The sequence below is a fragment of the Bombina bombina genome, chromosome 1 (assembly GCF_027579735.1).
Source record: "Bombina bombina isolate aBomBom1 chromosome 1, aBomBom1.pri, whole genome shotgun sequence".
NCBI lineage: Eukaryota > Metazoa > Chordata > Amphibia > Anura > Bombinatoridae > Bombina > Bombina bombina.
Genome location: NC_069499.1, coordinates 251,191,688 through 251,218,187, shown reverse-complemented (window position 1 = coordinate 251,218,187; position 26,500 = coordinate 251,191,688). Strand labels below are relative to the sequence as shown.

General features: G+C 41.5%; 1 protein-coding gene across 1 annotated transcript in view; it reads left to right on the top strand.

Moving 5' to 3' along the window:
• ARHGAP5 (Rho GTPase activating protein 5) overlaps positions 1 to 26,500 on the top strand; it is a 487,952-nt gene that overhangs the window by 185,159 nt on the left and 276,293 nt on the right. Inside the window, exon 3 of the mRNA XM_053697926.1 lies at positions 16,286 to 16,430. Within this exon, the coding sequence (XP_053553901.1) occupies positions 16,286 to 16,430 (145 nt within the window). The remainder of the gene's footprint in view (positions 1 to 16,285; positions 16,431 to 26,500) is intronic.

Genomic DNA, 26,500 nt, shown 5'->3' with positions numbered 1-26,500 from the left:
ATTATTACTAAGGAGTGGGACAGACCCGGTGTGCCGTTTCCCCCCCCCCCTCCTATTTTTAGAAAAATGTTTCCAATAGACGCCACCACACGGGACTTATGGCAGACGGTCCCTAAGGTGGAGGGAGCAGTTTCTACTTTAGCAAAGCGTACCACTATCCCTGTCGAGGACAGTTGTGCTTTTTCAGATCCAATGGATAAAAAATTAGGTTACCTTAAGAAAATGTTTATTCAACAAGGTTTTATCCTGCAGCCCCTTGCATGCATTGCTCCTGTCACTGCTGCTGCGGCGTTCTGGTTTGAGTCTCTGGAAGAGGCCTTTCAGACAGCTACTCCATTGACTGAAATACTTGACAAGCTTAGTACACTTAAGCTAGCTAATTCTTTTGTTTCTGATGCCATTGTTCATTTGACTAAACTAACGGCTAAGAATTCTGGATTTGCCATCCAGGCGCGTAGGGCGCTATGGCTTAAATCTTGGTCAGCTGACGTGACTTCAAAGTCTAAATTACTTAACATTCCCTTCAAGTGGCACACCCTATTCGGGCCTGGTTTGAAGGAAATTATTGCTGACATTACTGGAGGTAAGGGTCATACCGTTCCTCAGGACAGGGCCAAATCAAGGGCCAAACAGTCTAATTTTCGTGCCTTTCGAAACTTCAAGGCAGGTGCAGCATCAACTTCCTCTGCTACAAAACAAGAGGGAACTTTTGCGCAATCCAAGCCGGCCTGGAAATCTAACCAGGCCTGGAGCAAAGGCAAGCAGGCCAGAAAGCCTGCTGATGCCTCTAAGACAGCATGAAGGAACGGCCCCCTATCCGGCAACGGATCTAGTAGGGGGCAGACTTTCTCTCTTCGCCCAGGCGTCGGCAAGAGATGTTCAGGATCCCTGGGCGTTGGAGATCATATCTCAGGGATATCTTCTGGACTTCAAAGCTTCCCCCCCACAAGGGAGATTTCACCTTTCGAGATTATCTGTAAACCAGATAAAGAAAAAGGCATTCTTACGCTGTGAGCAAGACCTCCTAATAATGGGAGTGATCCATCCAGTTCCACAGATGGAACAAGGACAGGGATTTTATTCAAATCTGTTTGTGGTTCCCAAAAAAGAGGGAACCTTCAGACCAATTTTGGATCTAAAGATCTTAAACAAATTCCTCAGAGTTCCATCGTTCAAAATGGAAACTATTCGGACAATCCTACCTATGATCCAGGAGGGTCAGTACATGACCACAGTGGATTTGAAGGATGCTTACCTTCACATACCGATTCACAAAGATCATCATCGGTTTGCCTTTCTAGACAGGCATTACCAGTTTGTGGCTCTTCCCTTCGGGTTAGCTACAGCCCCAAGAATTTTTACAAAGGTTCTGGGGTCTCTTCTGGCGGTCCTAAGACCACGGGGCATAGCAGTGGCCCCTTATTTAGACGACATCCTGATACAGGCGTCAAACTTCCAAATTGCCAAATCTTATACGGACATAGTGTTGGCATTTCTGAGGTCGCATGGGTGGAAAGTGAACGAGGGAACGAGTTCTCTATCACCCCTCACAAGGGTTTCCTTCCTAGGAACTCTGATAGATTCTGTAGAAATTAAAATTTACCTGATGGAGTCCAGGTTATCAAAGCTTCTAAATTCCTGCCGTGTTCTTCACTACATTCCGCGCCCTTCGGTGGATAAGTGCATGGAAGTGATCGGCTTAATGGTAGCGGCGATGGACATAGTGCCATTTGCGCGCCTACATCTCAGACCGCTGCAATTATGCATGCTCAGTCAGTGGAATGGGGATTACACAGATTTGTCCCCTCTGCTAAATCTGGATCAAGAGACCAGAGATTCTCTTCTCTGGTGGCTATCTCGGGTCCATCTGTCCAAAGGTATGACCTTTCGCAGGCCAGATTGGACAATTGTAACAACAGATGCCAGCCTTCTAGGTTGGGTTGCAGTCTGGAATTCCCTGAAGGCTCAGGGATTGTGGACTCAGGAGGAGAAACTCCTCCCAATAAATATTCTGGAGTTAAGAGCAATATTCAATGCTCTTCTAGCTTGGCCTCAGTTAGCAACCCTGAGGTTCATCAGATTTCAGTCGGACAACATCACGACTGTGGCTTACATCAACCATCAAGGGGGGACCAGGAGCTCCCTAGCGATGTTAGAAGTCTCCAAGATAATTCGCTGGGCAGAGACTCACTCTTGCCATCTATCAGCGATCCATATCCCAGGTGTAGAGAACTGGGAGGCGGATTTTCTAAGTCGTCAGACTTTTCATCCTGGGGAGTGGGAACTCCATCCGGAGGTGTTTGCTCAATTGGTTCACCGTTGGGGCACACCAGAATTGGATCTCATGGCGTCTCGCCAGAACGCCAAGCTTCCTTGTTACGGATCCAGGTCCAGGGACCCAGAAGCGACGCTGATAGATTCTCTAGCAGCACTGTGGTTCTTCAACCTGGCTTATGTGTTTCCACCGTTTCCTCTGCTCCCTCGACTGATTGCCAAAATCAAACAAGAGAGAGCATCGGTGATCTTGATCGCGCCTGTGTGGCCACGCAGGACCTGGTATGCAGACCTGGTGGACATGTCATCCTTTCCACCTTGGCCTCTGCCTCTGAGACAAGACCTTCTACTACAAGGTCCTTTCAATCATCCAAATCTAATTTCTCTGAGACTGACTGCCTGGAGATTGAACGCTTGATTTTATCAAGGCGTGGCTTCTCAGAGTCAGTCATTGATACCTTAATACAGGCACGAAAGCCTGTAACCAGGAAAATCTACCATAAGATATGGCGCAAATATCTTCATTGGTGTGAATCCAAGAATTACTCATGGAGTAAGGTTAGGATTCCTAGGATATTGTCCTTTCTCCAAGAGGGTTTGGATAAAGGATTATCAGCTAGTTCTTTAAAGGGACAGATTTCTGCTCTGTCTATCCTTTTGCACAAGCGTCTGGCAGAGGTTCCAGACGTCCAGGCATTTTGTCAGGCTTTGGTTAGAATTAACCCTGTGTTTAAACCTGTTGCTCCTCCATGGAGCTTAAACTTGGTTCTTAAGGTTCTTCAAGGAGTTCCGTTTGAACCCCTTCATTCCATTGATATCAAACTTTTATCTTGGAAAGTTCTGTTTTTGATGGCTATTTCCTCGGCTCGTAGAGTCTCTGAGTTATCAGCTTTACAATGTGATTCTCCTTATCTGATTTTCTATACAGATAAAGTAGTTCTGCGTACAAAACCTTGGTTTTTACCTAAGGTAGTTTCCAACAAGAATATCAATCAAGAGATTGTTGTTCCATCATTGTGTCCTAATCCTTCTTCAAAGAAGGAACGTCTTTTACATAATTTGGACGTAGTCCGTGCTTTAAAGTTTTACTTACAAGCGACTAAAGATTTTCGTCAAACATCTTCCCTGTTTGTTGTTTACTCTGGACAGAGGAGAGGTCAAAAGGCTTCGGCAACCTCTCTTTCTTTTTGGCTTCGGAGCGTAATACGCTTAGCCTATGAGACTGCTGGACAGCAGCCCCCTGAAAGGATTACAGCTCATTCTACTAGAGCTGTGGCTTCCACCTGGGCCTTTAAAAATGAGGCTTCTGTTGAATAGATTTGCAAAGCGGCGACTTGGTCTTCGCTTCATACCTTTTCAAAATTCTACAAATTTGATACTTTTGCTTCTTCGGAGGCTATTTTTGGGAGAAAGGTTTTACAGGCAGTGGTCCCTTCCGTTTAAGTACCTGCCTTGTCCCTCCCTTCATCCGTGTACTTTAGCTTTGGTATTGGTATCCCACAAGTAATGGATGATCCGTGGACTGGATACACCTAACAAGAGAAAACATAATTTATGCTTGCCTGATAAATTTATTTCTCTTGTGGTGTATCCAGTCCACAGCCCACCCTGTCCTTTTAAGGCAGTTCTAAATTTTAAACTACAGTCACCACTGCACCCTATGGTTTCTCCTTTCTCGGCTAGTTTCGGTCGAATGACTGGATATGGCAGTTAGGGGAGGAGCTATATAGCAGCTCTGCTGTGGGTGATCCTCTTGCAACTTCCTGTTGGGAAGGAGAATATCCCACAAGTAATGGATGATCCGTGGACTGGATAGACCACAAGAGAAATAAATTTATCAGGTAAGCATAAATTATGCTTTTTACATTTCAATGCAAAGTTTCTGAAAGAGTGAATATCATAAACAGTTATATTCTACCTCTTTCTAGTTCTACTTCTTTTCAAACAGGTTGTGTTTTTTTTTGCTTAATTATAAAAATGTGCTCTGCTGCTTAAAAATTGGACAAACAGTTGTGTTAATGTAACATTTTAGTCTGAAGTTTATATGTGTAACACGGAGTATGTGGATTTCTCCAACATAGGTGTGTCCGGTCCACGGCGTCATCCTTACTTGTGGGATATTCTCTTCCCCAACAGGAAATGGCAAAGAGCCCAGCAAAGCTGGTCACATGATCCCTCCTAGGCTCCGCCTTCCCCAGTCATTCTCTTTGCCGTTGCACAGGCAACATCTCCACGGAGATGGCTAAGAGTTTTTTGGTGTTTAAATGTAGTTTTTATTCTTCAATCAAGAGTTTGTTATTTTAAAATAGTGCTGGTATGTACTATTTACTCTGAAACAGAAAAGAGATGAAGATTTCTGTTTGTAAGAGGAAAATGATTTTAGCAACCGTTACTAAAATCGATGGCTGTTTCCACACAGGACTGTTGAGATGAATTAACTTCAGTTGGGGGAAACAGTGAGCAGACTTTTGCTGCTTGAGGTATGACACATTTCTAACAAGACTTGGTAATGCTGGAAGCTGTCATTTTCCCTATGGGATCCGGTAAGCCATTTTCTTAGTTTTAAATATAAGAATAAAGGGCTTCACAAGGGCTTTAAAGACTGGTAGACATTTTTCTGGGCTAAAACGATTACTTTATAAGCATATTTAATGGTTTATAACTTTGAAGAGTTATTTTAATCTTGGGAATTCTGTTAAAAAAACGGCAGGCACTGTATTGGACACCTTTTTCACTGGGGGCCTTTTCTAGTCATAGGCAGAGCCTCATTTTCGCGCCACTAATGCGCAGTTGTTTTTGAGAAGCAAGGCATGCAGATGTATGTGTGAGGAGCTCAGATCCACTGAAAAAGCTTATTGAAGGCGTCATTTGGTATCGTATTCCCCTCTGGGCTTGGTTGGGTCTCAGCAAAGCAGATACCAGGGACTGTATAGGGGTTAAATGTAAAAATGGCTCTGGTTCCGTTATTTTAAGAGTTAAAGCTTTCAAATTTGGTGTGCAATACTTTTAAGGCTTTAAGACACTGTGGTGAAATTTTGGTGAATTTTGAACAATTCCTTCATACTTTTGCACATATTCAGTAATAAAGTGTGTTCAGTTTAAAATTTAAAGTGACAGTAACGGTTTTATTTTAAAACGTTTTTTGTGCTTTGTTATCAAGTTTATGCCTATTAACATGTCTGAACCATCAGATAGACGATGTTCTGTATGTTTGGAAGCCAAGGTTCCTCTCCATTTAAATATATGTGATGAATGTGACAAACAAAGTAGGGACAATGATGCCACTGATAATAATGTTGCCCAAAATGATTCCTTATGTGAGGGGAGTAAGCATGGTACTGCATCATCTCCTATGTCTACACCAGTCTTGCCCACTCAGGAGGTCCCTAGTTCATCTAGTGCGCCAATCCTCCTTACTATGCAACAATTAACGGCTGTAATGGATAATTCTATTAAAAACATTTTAGCCAAAATGCCCACTTATCAGCGAAAGCGCGACTGCTCTGTTTTAGATACTGAAGAGCATGAGGACGCTGATGATAATGGTTCTGACATGCTCTTACACCAGTCTGAAGGGGCCAGGGAGGTTTTGTCTGAGGGAGAAATTTCAGATTCAGGAAAAATTTCTCAACAAGCTGAACCTGACGTTATTACATTCAAATTTAAATTGGAACATCTCCGCGCTCTGCTTAAGGAGGTGTTATCTACTCTGGATGATTGTGACAATTTGGTCATTCCAGAGAAATTATGTAAGATGGACAAGTTCCTAGAGGTCCCGGTGCCCCCCGAAGCTTTTCCTATACCCAAGCGGGTGGCGGACATTGTAAATAAAGAATGGGAAAGGCCCGGCATACCTTTTGTCCCTCCCCCTATATTTAAGAAATTATTTCCTATGGTCGACCCCAGGAAGGACTTATGGCAGACAGTCCCCAAGGTCGAGGGGGCGGTTTCTACTCTAAACAAACGCACCACTATCCCTATAGAAGATAGTTGTGCTTTCAAAGATCCTATGGATAAAAAATTAGAGGGTTTGCTTAAAAAGATGTTTGTTCAGCAAGGTTACCTTCTACAACCAATTTCATGCATTGTTCCTGTCACTACAGCAGCGTGTTTCTGGTTCGAAGAACTAGAAAAGTCGCTCAATAAAGCATCTTCTTATGAGAAGGTTATGGACAGAGTTCAAGCACTTAAATTGGCTAACTCTTTTACCTTAGACGCCACTTTGCAATTAGCTAGATTAGCGGCGAAAAATTCAGGTTTTGCTATTGTGGCGCGCAGAGCACTTTGGCTAAAGTCTTGGTCAGCGGATGTGTCCTCCAAGAACAAATTGCTTAACATCCCTTTCAAGGGGAAAACGCTGTTTGGCCCTGACTTGAAAGAGATTATTTCAGACATCACTGGGGGAAAGGGCCACGCCCTTCCTCAGGATAGGTCTTTTAAGGCTAAAAATAAAACAAATTTTCGTCCCTTTCGCAGAAACGGACCAGCCTCAAATTCTACATCCTCTAAGCAAGAGGGTAATTCTTCTCAAACCAAGCCAGCCTGGAGACCGATGCAAGGCTGGAACAAAGGTAAGCAGGCCAAGAAGCCTGCTACCGCTACTAAGAGAGCATGAGATGCTGGCCCCCGATCCGGGACCGGATCTGAGGGGCAGACTCTCTCTCTTCGCTCAGGCTTGGGCAAGAGATGTTCAGGATCCTTGGGCACTAGAAATAGTTTCTCAAGGTTATCTCCTGGAATTCAAGGAACTACCCCCAAGGGGAAGGTTCCACAGGTCTCAATTGTCTTCAGACCAAATAAAAAGACAGGCATTCTTACATTGTGTAGAAGACCTGTTAAAAATGGGAGTGATTCATCCTGTTCCATTAGGAGAACAAGGGATGGGGTTTTACTCCAATCTGTTCATAGTTCCCAAAAAAGAGGGAACATTCAGGCCAATTTTGGATCTCAAGATCCTAAACAAAATGGAAACCATTCGGACAATTCTTCCTACCATCCAGGAAGGTCAATTAATGACCACGGTGGATTTAAAGGATGCGTATCTACATATTCCTATCCACAAGGAACACCTTCAGTTCCTAAGGTTCGCCTTTCTGGACAAGCATTACCAGTTTGTGGCACTTCCATTCGGATTAGCCACTGCTCCAAGAATTTTCACAAAGGTACTAGGGTCCCTTCTAGCGGTGCTAAGGCCAAGGGGCATTGCAGTAGTACCTTACTTGGACGACATACTGATTCAAGCGTCGTCTTTGCCACAAGCAAAGGCTCATACGGACATTGTCCTAGCCTTTCTCAGATCTCACGGGTGGAAAGTGAACGTAGAAAAAAGTTCTCTATTCCCGTCAACAAGAGTTCCCTTCTTGGGAACAATAATAGACTCCTTAGAAATGAAGATTTTTCTGACAGAGGCCAGAAAATCAAAACTTCTAAGCTCTTGTCAAGTACTTCATTCTGTTCTTCTTCCTTCCATAGCGCAGTGCATGGAAGTAATAGGTTTGATGGTTGCGGCAATGGACATAGTTCCTTTTGCGCGAATTCATCTAAGACCATTACAACTGTGCATGCTCAGACAGTGGAATGGGGATTATACAGACTTGTCCCCGACGATCCAAGTAGATCAGAGGACCAGAGATTCACTCCGTTGGTGGCTGACCCTGGACAACCTGTCTCAAGGGATGAGCTTCTGCAGACCAGAGTGGGTCATTGTCACGACCGACGCCAGTCTGGTGGGCTGGGGCGCGGTCTGGAAACCCCTGAAAGCTCAGGGTCTATGGTCTCGGGAAGAATCTCTTCTCCCGATAAACATTCTGGAACTGAGAGCGATATTCAATGCTCTCAAGGCTTGGCCTCAACTAGCAAAGGCCAAATTCATAAGGTTTCAATCAGACAACATGACGACTGTTGCATATATCAACCATCAGGGGGGAACAAGGAGTTCCCTGGCGATGGAAGAAGTGACCAAAGTAATTCAATGGGCGGAGATTCACTCCTGCCACTTGTTTGCAATCCACATCCCAGGAGTGGAAAATTGGGAAGCGGATTATCTGAGTCGTCAGACATTTCATGCGGGGGAGTGGGAACTCCATCCGGAAATCTTTGCCCACATAACTCAATTATGGGGCATTCCAGACATGGATCTGATGGCGTCTCGTCAGAACTTCAAGGTTCCTTGCTACGGGTCCAGATCCAGGGATCCCAAGGCGACTCTAGTAGATGCACTAGTAGCGCCCTGGACCTTCAACCTAGCTTATGTATTCCCACCGTTTCCTCTCATTCCCAGGCTGGTAGCCAGGATTAATCAGGAGAGGGCTTCGGTGATCTTGATAGCTCCTGCGTGGCCACGCAGAACTTAGTATGCAGACCTGGTGAATATGTCATTGGCTCCACCATGGAAGCTACCTTTGAGACGGGACCTTCTTGTTCAAGGTCCGTTCGAACATCCGAATCTGGCCTCACTCCATCTGACTGCTTGGAGATTGAACGCTTGATTTTATCAAAGCGTGGGTTCTCAGATTCTGTCATTGATACTCTTATTCAGGCTAGAAAGCCTGTAACTAGAAAAATTTACCATAAAGTATGGAAAAAATATATCTGTTGGTGCGAATCGAAAGGATTCCGATGGAACAAGATAAAAATTCCTAAGATTCTATCCTTTCTACAAGAGGGTTTGGAGAAAAGATTATCTGCAAGTTCTTTGAAGGGACAGATTTCTGCTTTATCTGTTTTACTTCACAAAAAGCTGGCGGCTGTGCCAGATGTTCAAGCTTTTGTTCAGGCTTTGGTTAGAATCAAGCCTGTTTACAAACCTTTGAATCCTCCTTGGAGTCTCAATTTAGTTCTTTCAGTTCTTCAAGGGGTTCCGTTTGAACCCTTACATTCCGTTAATATTAAGTTATTATCTTGGAAAGTTTTGTTTTTGGTTGCAATTTCTTCTGCTAGAAGAGTTTCAGAATTATCTGCTCTGCAGTGTTCTCCTCCTTATCTGGTGTTCCATGCAGATAAGGTGGTTTTGCGTACTAAACCTGGTTTTCTTCCGAAAGTTGTTTCTAACAAAAATATTAACCAGGAGATAGTTGTGCCTTCTTTGTGTCCGAATCCAGTTTCAAAGAAGGAACGTTTGTTGCACAATTTGGATGTAGTTCGTGCTCTAAAATTCTATTTAGAGGCTACAAAGGATTTCAGACAAACATCTTCCTTGTTTGTTGTTTATTCTGGTAAAAGGAGAGGTCAAAAAGCAACTTCTACCTCTCTCTCCTTTTGGCTTAAAAGCATCATCCGATTGGCTTATGAGACTGCTGGACGGCAGCCTCCTGAAAGAATCACAGCTCATTCCACTAGGGCTGTGGCTTCCACATGGGCCTTCAAGAACGAGGCTTCTGTTGATCAGATATGTAAGGCAGCGACTTGGTCTTCACTGCACACTTTTACCAAATTTTACAAATTTGATACTTTTGCTTCTTCTGAGGCTATTTTTGGGAGAAAGGTTTTGCAAGCCGTGGTGCCTTCCATCTAGGTGACCTGATTTGCTCCCTCCCATCATCCGTGTCCTAAAGCTTTGGTATTGGTTCCCACAAGTAAGGATGACGCCGTGGACCGGACACACCTATGTTGGAGAAAACAGAATTTATGCTTACCTGATAAATTACTTTCTCCAACGGTGTGTCCGGTCCACGGCCCGCCCTGGTTTTTTAATCAGGTCTGATGAATTATTTTCTCTAACTACAGTCACCACGGTATCATATGATTTCTCCTATGCATATTCCTCCTTTACGTCGGTCGAATGACTGGGGAAGGCGGAGCCTAGGAGGGATCATGTGACCAGCTTTGCTGGGCTCTTTGCCATTTCCTGTTGGGGAAGAGAATATCCCACAAGTAAGGATGACGCCGTGGACCGGACACACCGTTGGAGAAAGTAATTTATCAGGTAAGCATAAATTCTGTTTTTATTTAAAATATAGGAAACCATTATTGATTCTTTTTTTTATCCGATTAGTCGAAGAAATAATCGTCCGATTAATCGATTATGAAAATAATCGTTAGTTGCATAATCTCACTTCATTCATGGATATAAAGCATTAAGGTATTTTGGACAATAATTCTGAGGTGGACACAATCTAAGAAAGAAGAGTACTTTGCAGCTTTAAATGGATATGAAACCCCAAATTTTTTTTTTGTGTTTCAGAGACAGCATAACATTTTAAACAACTTTCCGACTTCTGTTAATAAATTTGCTTTGTTCTTTTTGGTATCAATTGTTGAAGAAACAGCTATGCAGTTACTTGTAGTTAGCTGTACACAGTTGGTGAGCCAGTGACAAAAGCCATATATGTGCAGCCACCAATCAGCAGTTGACTCAAAGTAGTTCATTACTGCTCCTGAGCCTGCCTAGGCTAGCCAGACTAGCACAAATACATGAATAATGCACAGTGGTGAACATTTCATCTGGTGGTAAATATTAAGATTATGACAAACCGCAAGAATGAGTCTTCATGTAGACCATGATTTAAAGTCTTTCTGACTAGTGATTTAAATCAAATCCACAATGGGATGAATACATATTTCTTTTCAATGGCATGGAGAGTCCACAAACCCATTCAATTACTAGTGGGAAATCAACTCCTGGCCACCAGGTGGAGGCAAAGAACACCTCAGCAAAGCTTCAAGTATCCTCCCCCTTCCCACAATCCCCAGTCATTCTTTGCCTGTGTAACATTGTAGGTGATGTGCGAAGGTGTCTGAAGAAATCAAGTTGTTATTCCTTTAATGGGTACCTTTCCCTGCAAGCAAGGATTGGGGTTATGCTGTGTCCATGTAATTCTCTTTAGTAAGAGTATGGGAGACTTTTAGCAGTTGGAAGATGGCTAGGTGATCTTTGCTTACCTTCCAACATTTTTGCTACCCTATATAGAAAACCAGGGTTTGTTACTCTGTTTTTTTCTTTATCTACAGGTCTATGTCAGTGAGGATTCTGTCACACCTGTTTGCTGTACCTGCCCTACAGCGGATCCACAGGTAAGTGCTTTTACCTTCTAGGTGAAGAGGCAGCACTTAGTACTTAGTACTTCCTTGTACAGTATATTCTGAGGAGGTTAATTTTAGATTTAAACTGGAGCATCTCCGTTTTACTTTTGAAGGAAGTTTTAGCTACTTTGGATGAGACTGAAACAATTGCAGAGGCTCCTAAAAAAAGCTAATAAACTGAATAGAGTTTTTGTTGTCAAACCTAAATCTTTGGAGTTTTTTTCTGTTCCAGATCGCATGTCTGACATTTCTCAGGAATGGGAGAAGCCAGGTGTTACTTTTAACCCATCTCCTGTGTTTAAAAAGATGTTTCCTGTGGCTGATTTAGTGCAAGATCTGTGGCACACTATTCCTAGAGTAGAGGGCGCTATATCTACCTTAGCCAAGAGAACTACTATTCCCCTTGAGGATAGTTCCTCTTTTAGAGACCCTATGGAAACTGGAGGGTTATTTAAGAAAGATGTTTCTTCATCAGGTTTTTCAGTGGCAACCTGTTGCTAGTATTGCAACAGTTTCTGGTGCAGCATCTTATTGGTATGACTCTTTGTCTGATTTAATATCAGAGGAGAATACTATAGAGGAGATCCAAGATAGGATCAAGGCTCTAAAGCTGGCTAATACTTTTATCTGTGATGCCCGTATGCAAGTTATCAGGCTGGGAGCCAAGATTTCTAGTTTTGCAATACTAGTCCGCAGAGCCCTTTGGTTAAAGTCTTGGTCTGCAGATGTGTTTTCCAAATCCAAGCTTCTGTCTCTACTTTTTAAGGGGAAGACTTTATTTGGTCCTGGTCTTGCAGAGATCATTTCCGTGGTTAATGGGGGAAAAGGAGTTTTTTTTACCACAGGATAAGAAGAATAGACCCAAGGGTCGTCAGACTTCTAATTTCCGTTCCTTTTGTAACTTCAAGCGACAGAAATCTAACTTGTCTTCTAAATCTGAGCAAGTCAAGGCTTCTTGGAGAGCTAGCCAGCCCGCCCTGGAATAAGGGTAAGCAATCCAGAAAGCCTTCCGCTGATGCTAAGACAGCATGAAGGGGTCACCCCGATCCAGTTCTGGATCAGGTAGGGGGCAGGCTTTCCTTTCTTTCAGCAGGCTTGGATTTCTGACGTTCCAGATCTTTGGGCAGGGACAGATTTCTATTGTCAAGATGATCTGTAAACCAGGTAAAGAGAGAGGTTTACTTAAGCTGCTGCGTAAGGGAGTCTTCTCTCGGAGTAATTATCCCAGTTCCTCTAGCAGAACAGGGTCAGGGATTTTATTCAAATCTTTTTGTGGTTCCCAAAAGGGAGGTCACTTTTTGACCTATTCTAGACCTCAAGTCTCAACACGTTTCTCAAACTTCTGTCCTTCAAAATGGAGACTATTCGTTCTATTCTAGAATGGTCAATTTATGACCACCATAGTTCTAAAGGATCTTCATGTGCCTATTCACAGGGAACATTTCAAGTTCCTGAGGTTCACTTTTTTGGATTAACATTTCCAATTTGTAGCCCTTCCTTTCGGCCTCGCCACTGCTCCTTGAATCTTTACGAAGGTTCTAGGGGCTATTTTGGCTGTGGCCAGATCTCTAGGGATTGCAGTGGCTCCTTACCTGGACGATATCTTGGTTCAGGCACCATCTTTTCAGTTAGCAAGATTTTATACAGATTCTCTGTTAGCCATTCTCCGCTCTCACGGGTGGAAGGTGAATCTAGGGAAAAGTTCCTTGGTGCCAAGTACCAGGGTATGTTTTCTGGGGACAATCATAGACTCAGTATCTATGAAGATTTTTTTTTATTCTGAAACCTGCAGTTATGTATGCTCAGTCAATGGAACGGAGACCACACGGATCTCTCTAAGGATAGTTTTAGACTCTGACAAGGATTTCTCTGTCTTGGTGGATCTCCCAAGACCATTTGTCTCAGGGCACTTGTTTCTTGAGACCTTCTTGGGAGATTGTGAGCACGGATGCCAGCCTGTTAGGCTGGGTAGCAGTTTGGGGGTCCATTAGAACTCAGGGACTTTGGACTCAAGAGGGGTCTGCCATCCCTATAAATATCCTAGAATTGAGAGCAATTCTCAATGCACTAGCAGCTTGGTCTCAACTGAATTTAATCCAGTCTTTCAGATTTCAATCGGACAACATCACTTTGGTGGCGTATATCAACCATCAAGGAGGAACTCTTGAGTTTGCTATGAAGGAGTTGACTCACATTCTTCAGTGGACAGTCTCACAATTGTCATCTCAGCCATTCATATCCCGGGGTGGACAACTGGGAAGCGGATTATCTAAGCAGGCAGACTGTTCATCCAGGGGAATGAGCTCTCCATCCGGAAGTTTTCTCGATGTTAACCCTCAAATGGGGAGTTCTGGAGCTGATGGCATCTAGTTTAAAAGCCAAGCTTCCAAAATACGGTGCAAGATCAAGAGATCCTCAAGCAGCTCTGGTAGACGCCCTGGCAGTGCCATGGGATTTTGGTCTTATTTATCGGTTTCCTCCGGTTGCTCTCCTTCCTCAGGTGATAGTTTGTATCAAACTGGAGAAGGCTTCGGTGATTCTAATAGCTCCAGCATGGCCTCGCAGAACTTGGTTTGCTGACCTAGTGAAGATGTCGTCGTCGTCATCCCCCCCCCCCCCCCGTGGAAATTGAGGAAGGATCTTCTACTTCAGGGTCCCTTCCTTCATCCAAACTTAGTCTCTCTGAAGCTGACTGCTTGGAGATTGAATGCTTAGTCTTGTCCAGACAAGGTTTTTCTGTGACGGTTATTGAGACTATGATTTAGGCTCGTAAGCCTGTTGCCCGCAAGATTTATTATAAGGTATGGCGTAAATACCTTCATTGGTGCGGATCTAGGTTGTTTTTTTTGTGGATTCAGGTGAGAATTCCCCGTATTCTGTCCTTTCTTCAGAAGCGTTTATTAGTCAGTACCCTTATAGGTCAGATTTCGGCTGTCGATTCATCTGCAGAAGCGTCTGGCAATTTTGCCAGATGTTCAATCTTTTGTCCAGGCTTTGGTTAGAATCAGGACTGTGTTTTTAGGTCAATTGCTCCTCCTTGGAGTCTTAAACTGGTTTACAAAGTTCTGCAGCATGCTCTATTTGAGCCTATGCATTCTATTGATATTAAGTTATTGTCCTGGAAGGATTTGTTTCTGCTGGCTATTTTCTCTTCCCATACAGTTTCGGAGACTTTGGCTCTTCAGTGTGATTCTCCTTATCTTATTCCTCATGCGGATAAGGCGGTGCTCCGTACTAAATTAGTATTCCTTCCTAAGGTGGTTTCGGAACGCAATATTAACCAAGAAATAATTGTTCCTTCATTTTGTCCTAATCCTTCCTCTGAGGAGCGGTTGTTGCACAATCTGGATGATGTGCGTGCTTTGAAGTTCTATTTGCAGGCTACAAAAGATTTTCGTCAATATTCTGCTCTTTTTATTGTCTCTTCTGGTAAACAGAGGGGTCAGAAGGCCACTTCTTCTACTCTCTCCTTCTGATTGAGAAGTGTTATTCGATTGGCTTATGAGACAACTGGACAGCAGCCTCTAGAGAAAATTACGGCTCACTCCACTAGGGCTGTCGCTTCCTCTTGGGCCTTTAAAAATTATGCTTCTGTGGAACAGATTTGCAAGGCGGCCACTTGGTCATCATTGCATACTTTTTCCAAATTTTCCAAATTTTAGGTTTTTGCCTCAGCTGAGGCTTTCTTTGGGAGGAAAGTTCTTCAAGCTGTGGTGCCTTCTGTTTAGGCTCGTCTGTCTTGTGTATCCCTCTCTTACATTCTGTGGACTCTAGCTTTGGTATTGGTTCTCACTAGTAATTAAATGGATTTGTGGACTCCATGCCATTGGAAAGAAAATATAATTTACCTGATAAATTATTTTCTTTCCTGGCATGGTGAGTCCACGACCTGCCCTTATTTTAAGACGTCTTTTTGTCATTTTCTAAACCTCAGGCACCTCTATACATTTTGTGTCTTCTCTTTCCATGATTCCTCTGCTGAATGACAGGGGATTGTGGGAAGTGGGAGGATACTTGAAGCTTTTCTGGGGTGTTCTTTGCCTCCACCTGGTGGCCAGGAGTTGAATTCCCATTAGTAATTGAATGGATTTGTAGGCTTTCCATGCCAGGAAAGAAAATAATTTATCAGGTAAGCATAAATTATATTTTTTGCAGCGTCACTATTGATTAAATAACCGATTCCAGCAAATTTAGAGCATGTCATTTTATTACTATTATGACCCTTTAAGTTCCCCCCTGTCACATGATTTTTGCATCAAGTCCTCTACTGAGCATGGGCAAGAAACTAATATCCTATTGCTGGAACACAGTAAAAGCAAGTGCACTTGTCTCCTAGCAACCACTTAAAGGAAAGCTACTCCTTGGACTTCTGGTAGAGACCACAGCTCTCTTGTGTTATTGACACAATTTATATTAAAGGGACAGTCTACCCCAGCATTTTTATTGTTTAAAAAGATAGATAATCCCTTTATCACCTATTCCCCAGGTTTGTTTAACCAACACGGTTTTATTAATATACTTTTTACCTCTGTGATTACCTTGTATCTAAGCTTCTGCAGACCGCACCCTAATTTCAGTTCTTTTGACAGTCTTGTGTTTTAGCCAATCAGTGCTGACTCAAAAATATTTCAACGGGAGTGAGCACAATGTTATCTATGGCTCACATGAACTAGTGCTTTCTAGCTGTGAACATTTGTCAAAATGCACTGAGATAAGAGGCGTCCTGCAAGGGCTTAGAAATTAGCATATGAACCTACCTAGGCTTAGCTTTCAACAAAGAATACCAAGTGAACAAGCAAATTTTATTATAAAAGTAAATTTGAAAGTTGTTTAAATTTTTAACGAAGTATTAACCCACTACTTTTTTTATTACAACAATAAACAGACTGTTTTATATCCCTTTTAATGTTTCAAGTGCAGAATTAATTGATAAAGTTTCTGTCTCTGGGAGGGAAAAATATAATCATTTTATTTATTTTTGCTCTGACAGAAAAAGAAAGACAAGTATTTCAAAGCACCGACTAGACGGAACTGGGACAGCAATTACTTTGGGAAACCACTGCAGGAGCTGGTGAGCGCTGAGAAGCCCATTCCTGTGTTTGTGAAGAAGTGTGTGGATTACATTGAAGAATCAGGTAGGAAAAACCTTGTACATTCTCTGGCTTGTTCATCTGCTTTAACACAGATATACTGATTAATAAAATGAACATTAAGCTGTAATAATACAAATGTATTGCACAATACCTGTTCCCTGTATTACTTTGGGAAAACAGTTACAACTTTCAGGGAACACCTGTCGAATCACAAAACGGCTATTCGCCAAGCCCTAGAAAAAGGACGTTCCGACCAACCCTTGCAAGGCATTTCTTGCTGTCTGGACACTCTTTTTCATCGTTAAGGACTATGTTGATCGATCACATTCCTCGATTAAACCGGGGAAGTGATAGGTCCCAAGCCTTGTTACGTGTGGAAGCAAAATGGATCTTTGATCTTGATACGGTCACCCCTAGAGGTCGGAATACAATGGTGGACTTTGGCTGTTGCTATAAGCAATAAGAACTTTGCGGTAATCTCCTCCAAGGATAATTCATTGAGTTTCTACCCACTCTTGGACACGTTGCAATTGAAGATGAATTAGTATTACTTGCTAATTTAAACATGTTGTTTCCCTGTGTGATATTGATACCATAGGGTATAGAATGTCACACTTGGGATTCACAAAATTTTCCAGCCCGCGAAGTTTCAACAGCACTAAGTGTGAGTGTAACTGCTTTTGTTTACATCATTACCGTGACAATGTTTCCTGTTGCCATGGCGACAACTGATGACTTAATCGGATGGTGCAGCGTTTTTTTGCCGATAAAGCATTGAGTGCAGTGATTCAACGGGCGTGCATCATAACACCGGATTTCTATTTTGTTAAGAGGTAATGGGTATATAAGGGTGTCTTTGGTAGGTGTTCTTTATGTCATTATTGGGGCGTCCCCTCCATATATCTCTATTTGGTTTTTAGGGCCATGTGAGGTCCATTATGTACATCTGAGCTCAAATCAATATTTATTGTTCTTCTTTTATATTGCTTCCCGCTAGTTTTTATGTTGGATTAAATCAGTTTCCTATAAATCATTTTTTATGCTGGCTTTAATTAGTTTTTTTACATCTATTTCATATTGTTTCGTATAAATATTATAGGGTGTTGACACTTTGCATTCATACCTATATGTACTCCGTAACCATTTATGAATTCATCTCTTCTTTGTCCTACTGAAGATTTGTACTTATTTCCATTGTCATATCGAACATACCCTAGCAATGGTTATATTTGTCTGAGTACGTTCTCTATAGCACACTTAAGCCCCTATTCTGGTGACGCTCCTATACCTCCCCATACTTGTTCTTTATGTCATTGTGGCCTCCATGTAATAGAGGCTCTATATATAATTAATTTCTTTTACAAAGATATGACGAGTCCACGGATTTCATCCTTACTTGTGGGATATTAACCTCCTGCTAACGGGAAGTGGCAAAGAGCACCACAGCAGAGCTGTATATATAGCCCCTCCCCTACCTCTCCATCCTCAGTCATTCTCTTTGCCTGTGTTATACTAGGAAGACATGGTAAAGTGAGGTGTTAGTTTTAGTTTATTAAATCAAGAAGTTTTTTATTTTAAATGGTACCTGTGCGTACTATTTTCCTCAGGGGGGATATGGAAGAAGATTTCTGCCCTGAGGTTTGATGATCTTAGCATTTGTAACTAAGATTCACGCTGGTTCCCACAAGACTTCTGAAGGTAACCATGAGACATCTTCAGTGTGGAGACCGGTTTCATGCTACAAGCAGCATTAAGGTATGTGCAGCCTTTTTTTCTGAGGAGACTTGGTGTATCAGAACTGGCTGGCATTATTTCCCTGTATGGGAATGGGGTAAGCAGTAAAACCTGTTTTAAAAAGAGGGGTGTTACTGGAGTCCCTATTTTATATTTATCATTAGTTAATATTTGGGCATTATGGGAGACAATATAAAAAACAATGTTTTATGTTTTTTATTTTTGGCACTTAAAACTTATTGGTTTTATGCTTGAGGGTTATATTGTGTGTGTATTTTTACTTTTTCCAAATTTTCCAAATTTGATACTTTTGCTTCTTCTGAGGCTATCTTTGGGAGAGAGGTTCTTCAAGCAGTGGTGCCTTCCGTTTAGGTTCCTGTCTTGTCCTTCCCTTTCATCCGTGTCCTATTGCTTTGGTATTGGTTTCCCACAAGTAAGGATGAAATCCGTGGACTCGTCATATCTTTGTAAAAGAAAACTAAATTTATGCTTACCTGATAAATTACTTTCTTTTACGATATGACGAGTCCACGGCCCACCCTGTTCTTTTTAAGACAGTTTTTCTTTATATTTTTTGTAAACTTCAGTCACCTCTGCACCTTTTTAGCCTTTCCTTTTTCTCTTCTTATACCTTCAGCCGAATGACTGAGGGTGGAGGGGAAGGGGAGGGGCTAAATATACAGCTCTGCTGTGGTGCTCTTTGCCACTTCCTGTTAGCAGGAGGTTAATATCCCACAAGTAAGGATGAAATCCGTGGACTCGTCATATCGTAAAAGAAAGTAATTTATCAGGTAAGCATAAATTTTAATTTTTTTTAATTTTTTTTTTCATATGACTATTTAAGCCGTGTTATTTTCTTTCATGTAATTAACAAGAGTCCATGAGCTAGTGACGTATGGGATATACATTCCTACCAGGAGGGGCAAAGTTTCCCAAACCTTAAAATGCCTATAAATACACCCCTCACCACACCCACAAATCAGTTTTACAAACTTTGCCTCCAAGGGAGGTGGTGAAGTAAGTTTGTGCTAGATTCTACGTTGATATGCGCTCCGCAGCAAGTTGGAGCCCGGTTTTCCTCTCAGCGTGCAGTGAATGTCAGAGGGATGTGAAGAGAGTATTGCCTATTGAATGCAGTGATCTCCTTCTACGGGGTCTATTTCATAGGTTCTCTGTTATCGGTCGTAGAGATTCATCTCTTACCTCCCTTTTCAGATCGACGATATACTCTTATATTTACCATTACCTCTACTGATTCTCGTTTCAGTACTGGTTTGGCTTTCTACAAACATGTAGATGAGTGTCCTGGGGTAAGTAAGTCTTATTTTCTGTGACACTCTAAGCTATGGTTGGGCACTTTATTTATAAAGTTCTAAATATATGTATTCAAACATTTATTTGCCTTGACTCAGGATGTTCAACTTTCCTTATTTTCAGACAGTCAGTTTCATATTTGGGATTATGCATTGAATTATCATATTTTTCTTACCTCAAAAATTTGACTTTTTTCCCTGTGGGCTGTTAGGCTCGCGGGGGCTGAAAATGCTTCATTTTATTGCGTCATTCTTGGCGCGGACTTTTTGGCGCAAAAATTCTTTTCCGTTTCCGGCGTCATACGTGTCGCCGGAAGTTGCGTCATTTTTTGACGTTATTTTGCGCCAAAAATGTTGGCGTTCCGGATGTGGCGTCATTTTTGGCGCCAAAAGCATTTAGGCGCCAAATAATGTGGGCGTCTTATTTGGCGCTAAAAAATATGGGCGTCGCTTTTTTCTCCACATTATTTCAGTCTCATTTTTCATTTGCTTCTGGTTGCTAGAAGCTTGATATTTGGCATTCTTTCCCATTCCTGAAACTGTCTTATAAGGAATTTGATCTATTTTGCTTTATATGTTGTTTTTTCTCTTACATATTGCAAGATGTCTCACGTTGCATCTGAGCCAGAAGATACTACAGGAAAATCACTGCCTGCTGGATCTACCAAAGCTAAGTGTATCTGCTGTAAACTTTTGGTAGCTATTCCTCCAGCTGTTGTTTGTAATAATTGTCATGACAAACTTGTTAAAGCAGATAATATTTCCTTTAGTAATGTACCATTGCCTGTTGCAGTTCACTCAACATCTAAGGTGCAGAATGTTCCTGATAACATAAGAGATTTTGTTTCTGAATCCATAAAGAAGGCTTTGTCTGTTATTTCTCCTTCTAGTAAACGTAAAAAGTCTTTTAAATCTTCTCTCTCTACAGATGAATTTTTAAATGAACACCATCATTCTGATTCTTTGGACTCTTCTGGTTCAGAGGATTCTATCTCAGAGATTGATGCTGATAAATCTTCATATTTATTTAAGATGGAATTTATTCGCTCTTTACTTAAAGAAGTACTAATTGCTTTAGAAATAGAGGATTCTAGTCCTCTTGATACTAATTCTATACGTTTGGATAAGGTTTTTAAAGCTCCTGCGGTTATTCCAGAAGTTTTTCCTGTTCCTAATGCTATTTCTGCAGTAATTTCCAAAGAATGGGATAAATTGGGTAATTCATTTACTCCTTCTAAACGTTTTAAGCAATTATATCCTGTTCCGCCTGACAGGTTAGAATTTTGGGACAAAATCCCTAAAGTTGATGGGGCTATTTCTACCCTTGCTAAACGTACTACCATTCCTACGTCAGATGGTACCTCGTTTAAGGATCCTTTAGATAGAAAAATTGAATCTTTTCTAAGAAAAGCTTATCTGTGTTCAGGTAATCTTCTTAGACCTGCTATATCATTGGCTGATGTTGCTGCAGCTTCAACTTTTTGGTTGGAAACTCTAGCGCAACAAGTAACAAATCGTGATTCTCATGATATTATTATTCTTCTCCAGCATGCTAATAATTTTATCTGTGATGCCATTTTTGATATTATTAGAGTTGATGTTAGGTTTATGTCTCTGGCTATCTTAGCCAGAAGAGCTTTATGGCTTAAGACTTGGAATGCTGATATGGCTTCTAAATCAACTCTACTTTCCATTTCTTTCCAGGGAAACAAATTATTTGGTTCTCAGTTGGATTCTATTATTTCAACTGTTACTGGTGGGAAAGGAACTTTTTTACCACAGGATAAAAAATCTAAAGGTAAAAACAGGGCTAACAATCGTTTTCGTTCCTTTCGTTTCAACAAAGAACAAAAGCCTGATCCTTCGTCCTCAGGAGCAGTTTCAGTTTGGAAACCATCTCCAGTCTGGAATAAATCCAAGCCTGCTAGAAAGGCAAAGCCTGCTTCTAAGTTCACATGAAGGTACGGCCCTCATTCCAGTTCAGCTGGTAGGGGGCAGGTTACGTTTTTTCAAAGAAATTTGGATCAATTCTGTTCACAATCTTTGGATTCAGAACATTGTTTCAGAAGGGTACAGAATTGGTTTCAAGATGAGACCTCCTGCAAAGAGATTTTTTCTTTCCCGTGTCCCAGTAAATCCAGTGAAAGCTCAAGCATTTCTGAATTGTGTTTCAGATCTAGAGTTGGCTGGAGTAATTATGCCAGTTCCAGTTCCGGAACAGGGGATGGGGTTTTATTCAAATCTCTTCATTGTACCAAAGAAGGAGAATTCCTTCAGACCAGTTCTGGATCTAAAATTATTGAATCGTTATGTAAGGATACCAACGTTCAAGATGGTAACTGTAAGGACTATATTGCCTTTTGTTCAGCAAGGGAATTATATGTCCACAATAGATTTACAGGATGCATATCTGCATATTCCGATTCATCCAGATCATTATCAGTTCCTGAGATTCTCTTTTCTAGACAAGCATTACCAATTTGTGGCTCTACCGTTTGGCCTTGCTACAGCTCCAAGAATTTTCACAAAGATTCTCGGTGCCCTTCTGTCTGTAATCAGAGAACAGGGTATTGTGGTATTTCCTTATTTGGACGATATCTTGGTACTTGCTCAGTCTTTACATTTAGCAGAGTCTCATACGAATCGACTTGTGTTGTTTCTTCAAGATCATGGTTGGAGGATCAATTTACCAAAAAGTTCTTTGATTCCTCAAACAAGGGTAACCTTTCTGGGTTTCCAGATAGATTCAGTGTCCATGACTCTGTCTTTAACAGACAAGAGACGTCTAAAATTGATTACAGCTTGTCGAAACCTTCAGTCTCAATCATTCCCTTCGGTAGCCTTATGCATGGAAATTCTAGGTCTTATGACTGCTGCATCGGACGCGATCCCCTTTGCTCGTTTTCACATGCGACCTCTTCAGCTCTGTATGCTGAACCAATGGTGCAGGGATTACACGAAGATATATCAATTAATATCTTTAAAACCGATTGTTCGACACTCTCTAACGTGGTGGACAGATCACCATCGTTTAATTCAGGGGGCTTCTTTTGTTCTTCCAACCTGGACTGTAATTTCAACAGATGCAAGTCTCACAGGTTGGGGAGCTGTGTGGGGATCTCTGACGGCACAAGGAGTTTGGGAATCTCAAGAGGCCATTTTACCGATCAATATTTTGGAACTCCGTGCAATTTTCAGAGCTCTTCAGTTTTGGCCTCTTCTGAAGAGAGAATCGTTCATTTGTTTTCAGACAGACAATGTCACAACTGTGGCATACATCAATCATCAAGGAGGGACTCACAGTCCTCTGGCTATGAAAGAAGTATCTCGAATTTTGGTTTGGGCGGAATCCAGCTCCTGTCTAATCTCTGCGGTTCATATCCCAGGTGTAGACAATTGGGAAGCGGATTATCTCAGTCGCCAAACGTTGCATCCGGGCGAATGGTCTCTTCACCCAGAGGTATTTCTTCAGATTGTTCAAATGTGGGGGCTCCCAGAGATAGATCTGATGGCCTCTCATCTAAACAAGAAACTTCCCAGGTATCTGTCCAGATCCCGGGATCCTCAGGCGGAGGCAGTGGATGCATTATCACTTCCTTGGAAGTATCATCCTGCCTATATCTTTCCGCCTCTAGTTCTTCTTCCAAGAGTAATCTCCAAGATTCTGAGGGAATGCTCGTTTGTTCTGCTAATAGCTCCGGCATGGCCTCACAGGTTTTGGTATGCGGATCTTGTCCGGATGGCATCTTGCCAACCATGGACTCTTCCGTTAAGACCAGACCTTCTGTCGCAAGGTCCTTTTTTCCATCCGGATCTGAAATCCTTAAATTTAAAGGTATGGAGATTGAACGCTTGATTCTTGGTCAAAGAGGTTTCTCTGACTCCGTGATTAATACTATGTTACAGGCTCGTAAATCTGTATCTCGAGAGATATATTATAGAGTCTGGAAGACTTATATTTCTTGGTGTCTTTCTCATCATTTTTCTTGGCATTCTTTTAGAATACCGAGAATTTTACAGTTTCTTCAGGATGGTTTAGATAAGGGTTTGTCCGCAAGTTCTTTGAAAGGACAAATCTCCGCTCTTTCTGTTCTTTTTCACAGAAAGATTGCTATTCTTCCTGATATTCATTGTTTTGTACAAGCTTTGGTTCGTATAAAACCTGTCATTAAGTCAATTTCTCCTCCTTGGAGTTTGAATTTGGTTCTGGGAGCTCTTCAAGCTCCTCCGTTTGAACCTATGCATTCATTGGACATTAAATTACTTTCTTGGAAAGTTTTGTTCCTTTTGGCCATCTCTTCTGCCAGAAGAGTTTCTGAATTATCTGCTCTTTCTTGTGAGTCTCCTTTTCTGATTTTTCATCAGGATAAGGCGGTGTTGCGAACTTCTTTTGAATTTTTACCTAAAGTTGTGAATTCCAACAACATTAGTAGAGAAATTGTGGTTCCTTCATTATGTCCTAATCCTAAGAATTCTAAGGAGAAATCGTTGCATTCTTTGGATGTTGTTAGAGCTTTGAAATATTATGTTGAAGCTACGAAATCTTTCCGTAAGACTTCTAGTCTATTTGTTATCTTTTCCGGTTCTAGGAAAGGCCAGAAAGCTTCTGCCATTTCTTTGGCATCTTGGTTAAAATCTTTAATTCATCTTGCCTATGTTGAGTCGGGTAAAATTCCGCCTCAGAGAATTACAGCTCATTCTACTAGGTCAGTATCTACTTCCTGGGCGTTTAGGAATGAAGCTTCGGTTGACCAGATCTGCAAAGCAGCAACTTGGTCCTCTTTGCATACTTTTACTAAATTCTACCATTTTGATGTATTTTCTTCTTCTGAAGCAGTTTTTGGTAGAAAAGTTCTTCAGGCAGCGGTTTCAGTTTGAATCTTCTGCTTATGTTTTTCGTTAAACTTTATTTTTGGGTGTGGATTATTTTCAGCAGGAATTGGCTGTCTTTATTTTATCCCTCCCTCTCTAGTGACTCTTGTGTGGAAAGATCCACATCTTGGGTAGTCATTATCCCATACGTCACTAGCTCATGGACTCTTGTTAATTACATGAAAGAAAACATAATTTATGTAAGAACTTACCTGATAAATTCATTTCTTTCATATTAACAAGAGTCCATGAGGCCCACCCTTTTTTGTGGTGGTTATGATTTTTTTGTATAAAGCACAATTATTCCAATTCCTTATTTTATATGCTTCGCACTTTTTTTCTCATCACCCCACTTCTTGGCTATTCGTTAAACTGATTTGTGGGTGTGGTGAGGGGTGTATTTATAGGCATTTTAAGGTTTGGGAAACTTTGCCCCTCCTGGTAGGAATGTATATCCCATACGTCACTAGCTCATGGACTCTTGTTAATATGAAAGAAATGAATTTATCAGGTAAGTTCTTACATAAATTATGTTATTTTTTTTTTTTTTTTTTTTTTTTTTATAAATGTCCCTTTATTGTTACTGCTAATTTGTAGCATTTATTTATGTTGGCACCCTTTCAAATCACCTTTTTAAGCTTAGGTATATGTACTTCCCAGCACCACTTGCAGAGATGAATATGTTAAGGAATTGTTGGTTCTGTTTTATGTGTGATAGGCAACACAAGCTGTGCGATTTGAGCTTCCCCCGCTCCAGGCAAGCCATAGAAGAAGCAGATGCTACTGTGATCACCCAGCCTAAATAAACAGAAGGCTTAGTTGCAACAAATCCTATTATATATTTTTTTGCCTTAACAACCTGTATTTTTTTCCCCTCAACAACCTGTAGAAGTTAGTCTTTGCATTGTGAACTATTTAAATTGGCAACCAGAGTTAAATGTATACAACACTCCAAATTGAAATGTACATGAATGCAACATTTTTCTAGTAAGTTATCAATGTTTGTTATTGCGTTTACTGCCAACTGAGCCTGTGTACTTATATCCTGCGAATCTGCATTTGAACGCTGAGGGTGCTCAGAGAGATCATATTGTTGCAGTTAATCAATTTGGCAGCATTAGAAACTAATACTTGCAACTGCAAGCTCAGTGGTACCTTTGACTAGAATATGTGTTGCTAATACACATGTATTAGAAAAATACTTATTTTCAAAACTGAAATGCATTCATGTGTATTAAAGTTTTGTGGTGTTTGTCAAATTTAAATTTTCTTCTTAAACGGGAAGAGTCCACTGCTGCATTCGTTACTTTTGGGAAATACAGAAACTGGCGACCAGGAGGAGGCAAAGACACCCCAGCCAAAGGCTTAAATACCTCCCCCACTCCCATTATCCCCCAGTCATTCTTTGCCTTTCGTCACAGGAGGTTGGCAGAGAAGTGTCAGAAGTTAGAGAGAGTCTCTTTTGGAGGGTAGTACTCTTTGCAATGGGACTGAAGTTTTTAAGAAATGCTATCAGCCTCTCTGTGAGAGCATGGATGAAAGTGAGAGTCCGGAGATGCAGGTAGAGTCTTTCTGCTAACCCATCCCAACTCATATTAACAGCTCCTTGGTAATCAGCGTTGATGAGTTTCGCTGTCTACCTTTCTTCACTCAAGTTCATGTCAGAAGCGAGGCTACTATATGTCACACTTGAAGGGCCGTGTTCCTGTTCCACGGCATAGATTCCGTTAAGATCATTTCATTTTATTTCGATATGTGAATGTTAACGAAACAAGGTAGGGTCCCAGTGGGAATCCTTTATCTTAATAAGGAATTGTGGGTTAATATCTCCTGAGGGGGGTTATTGAACAGGGGGGAATCATGTTTGTTATATGGTTTTATCTGCATATGTGTAGCAATACCTAGGCTCACAGTTTTTACGGAACATAACGGCCTTATTTTACTGATGCGATCTCTCGAGATTGCGCACCCTTTTCTGTGACTGGCATGGTGCACCTCGTTGCTGACTGTGACAGAGAGAGTCTAGCTCGTGGGTTGTCTGGTTCACAGGAGGTGGTGAGTGCCCCAGCCATTGGTGGTGTTAAAAGGGTGCCAGTTAGTTTTTGTCATTTTTTTAATCCCAGGATTATGGAGGATTCTGATATGCTGGACACGGATGGCTCAGATAAGGATAATGTGTCTTGTGATGAATAT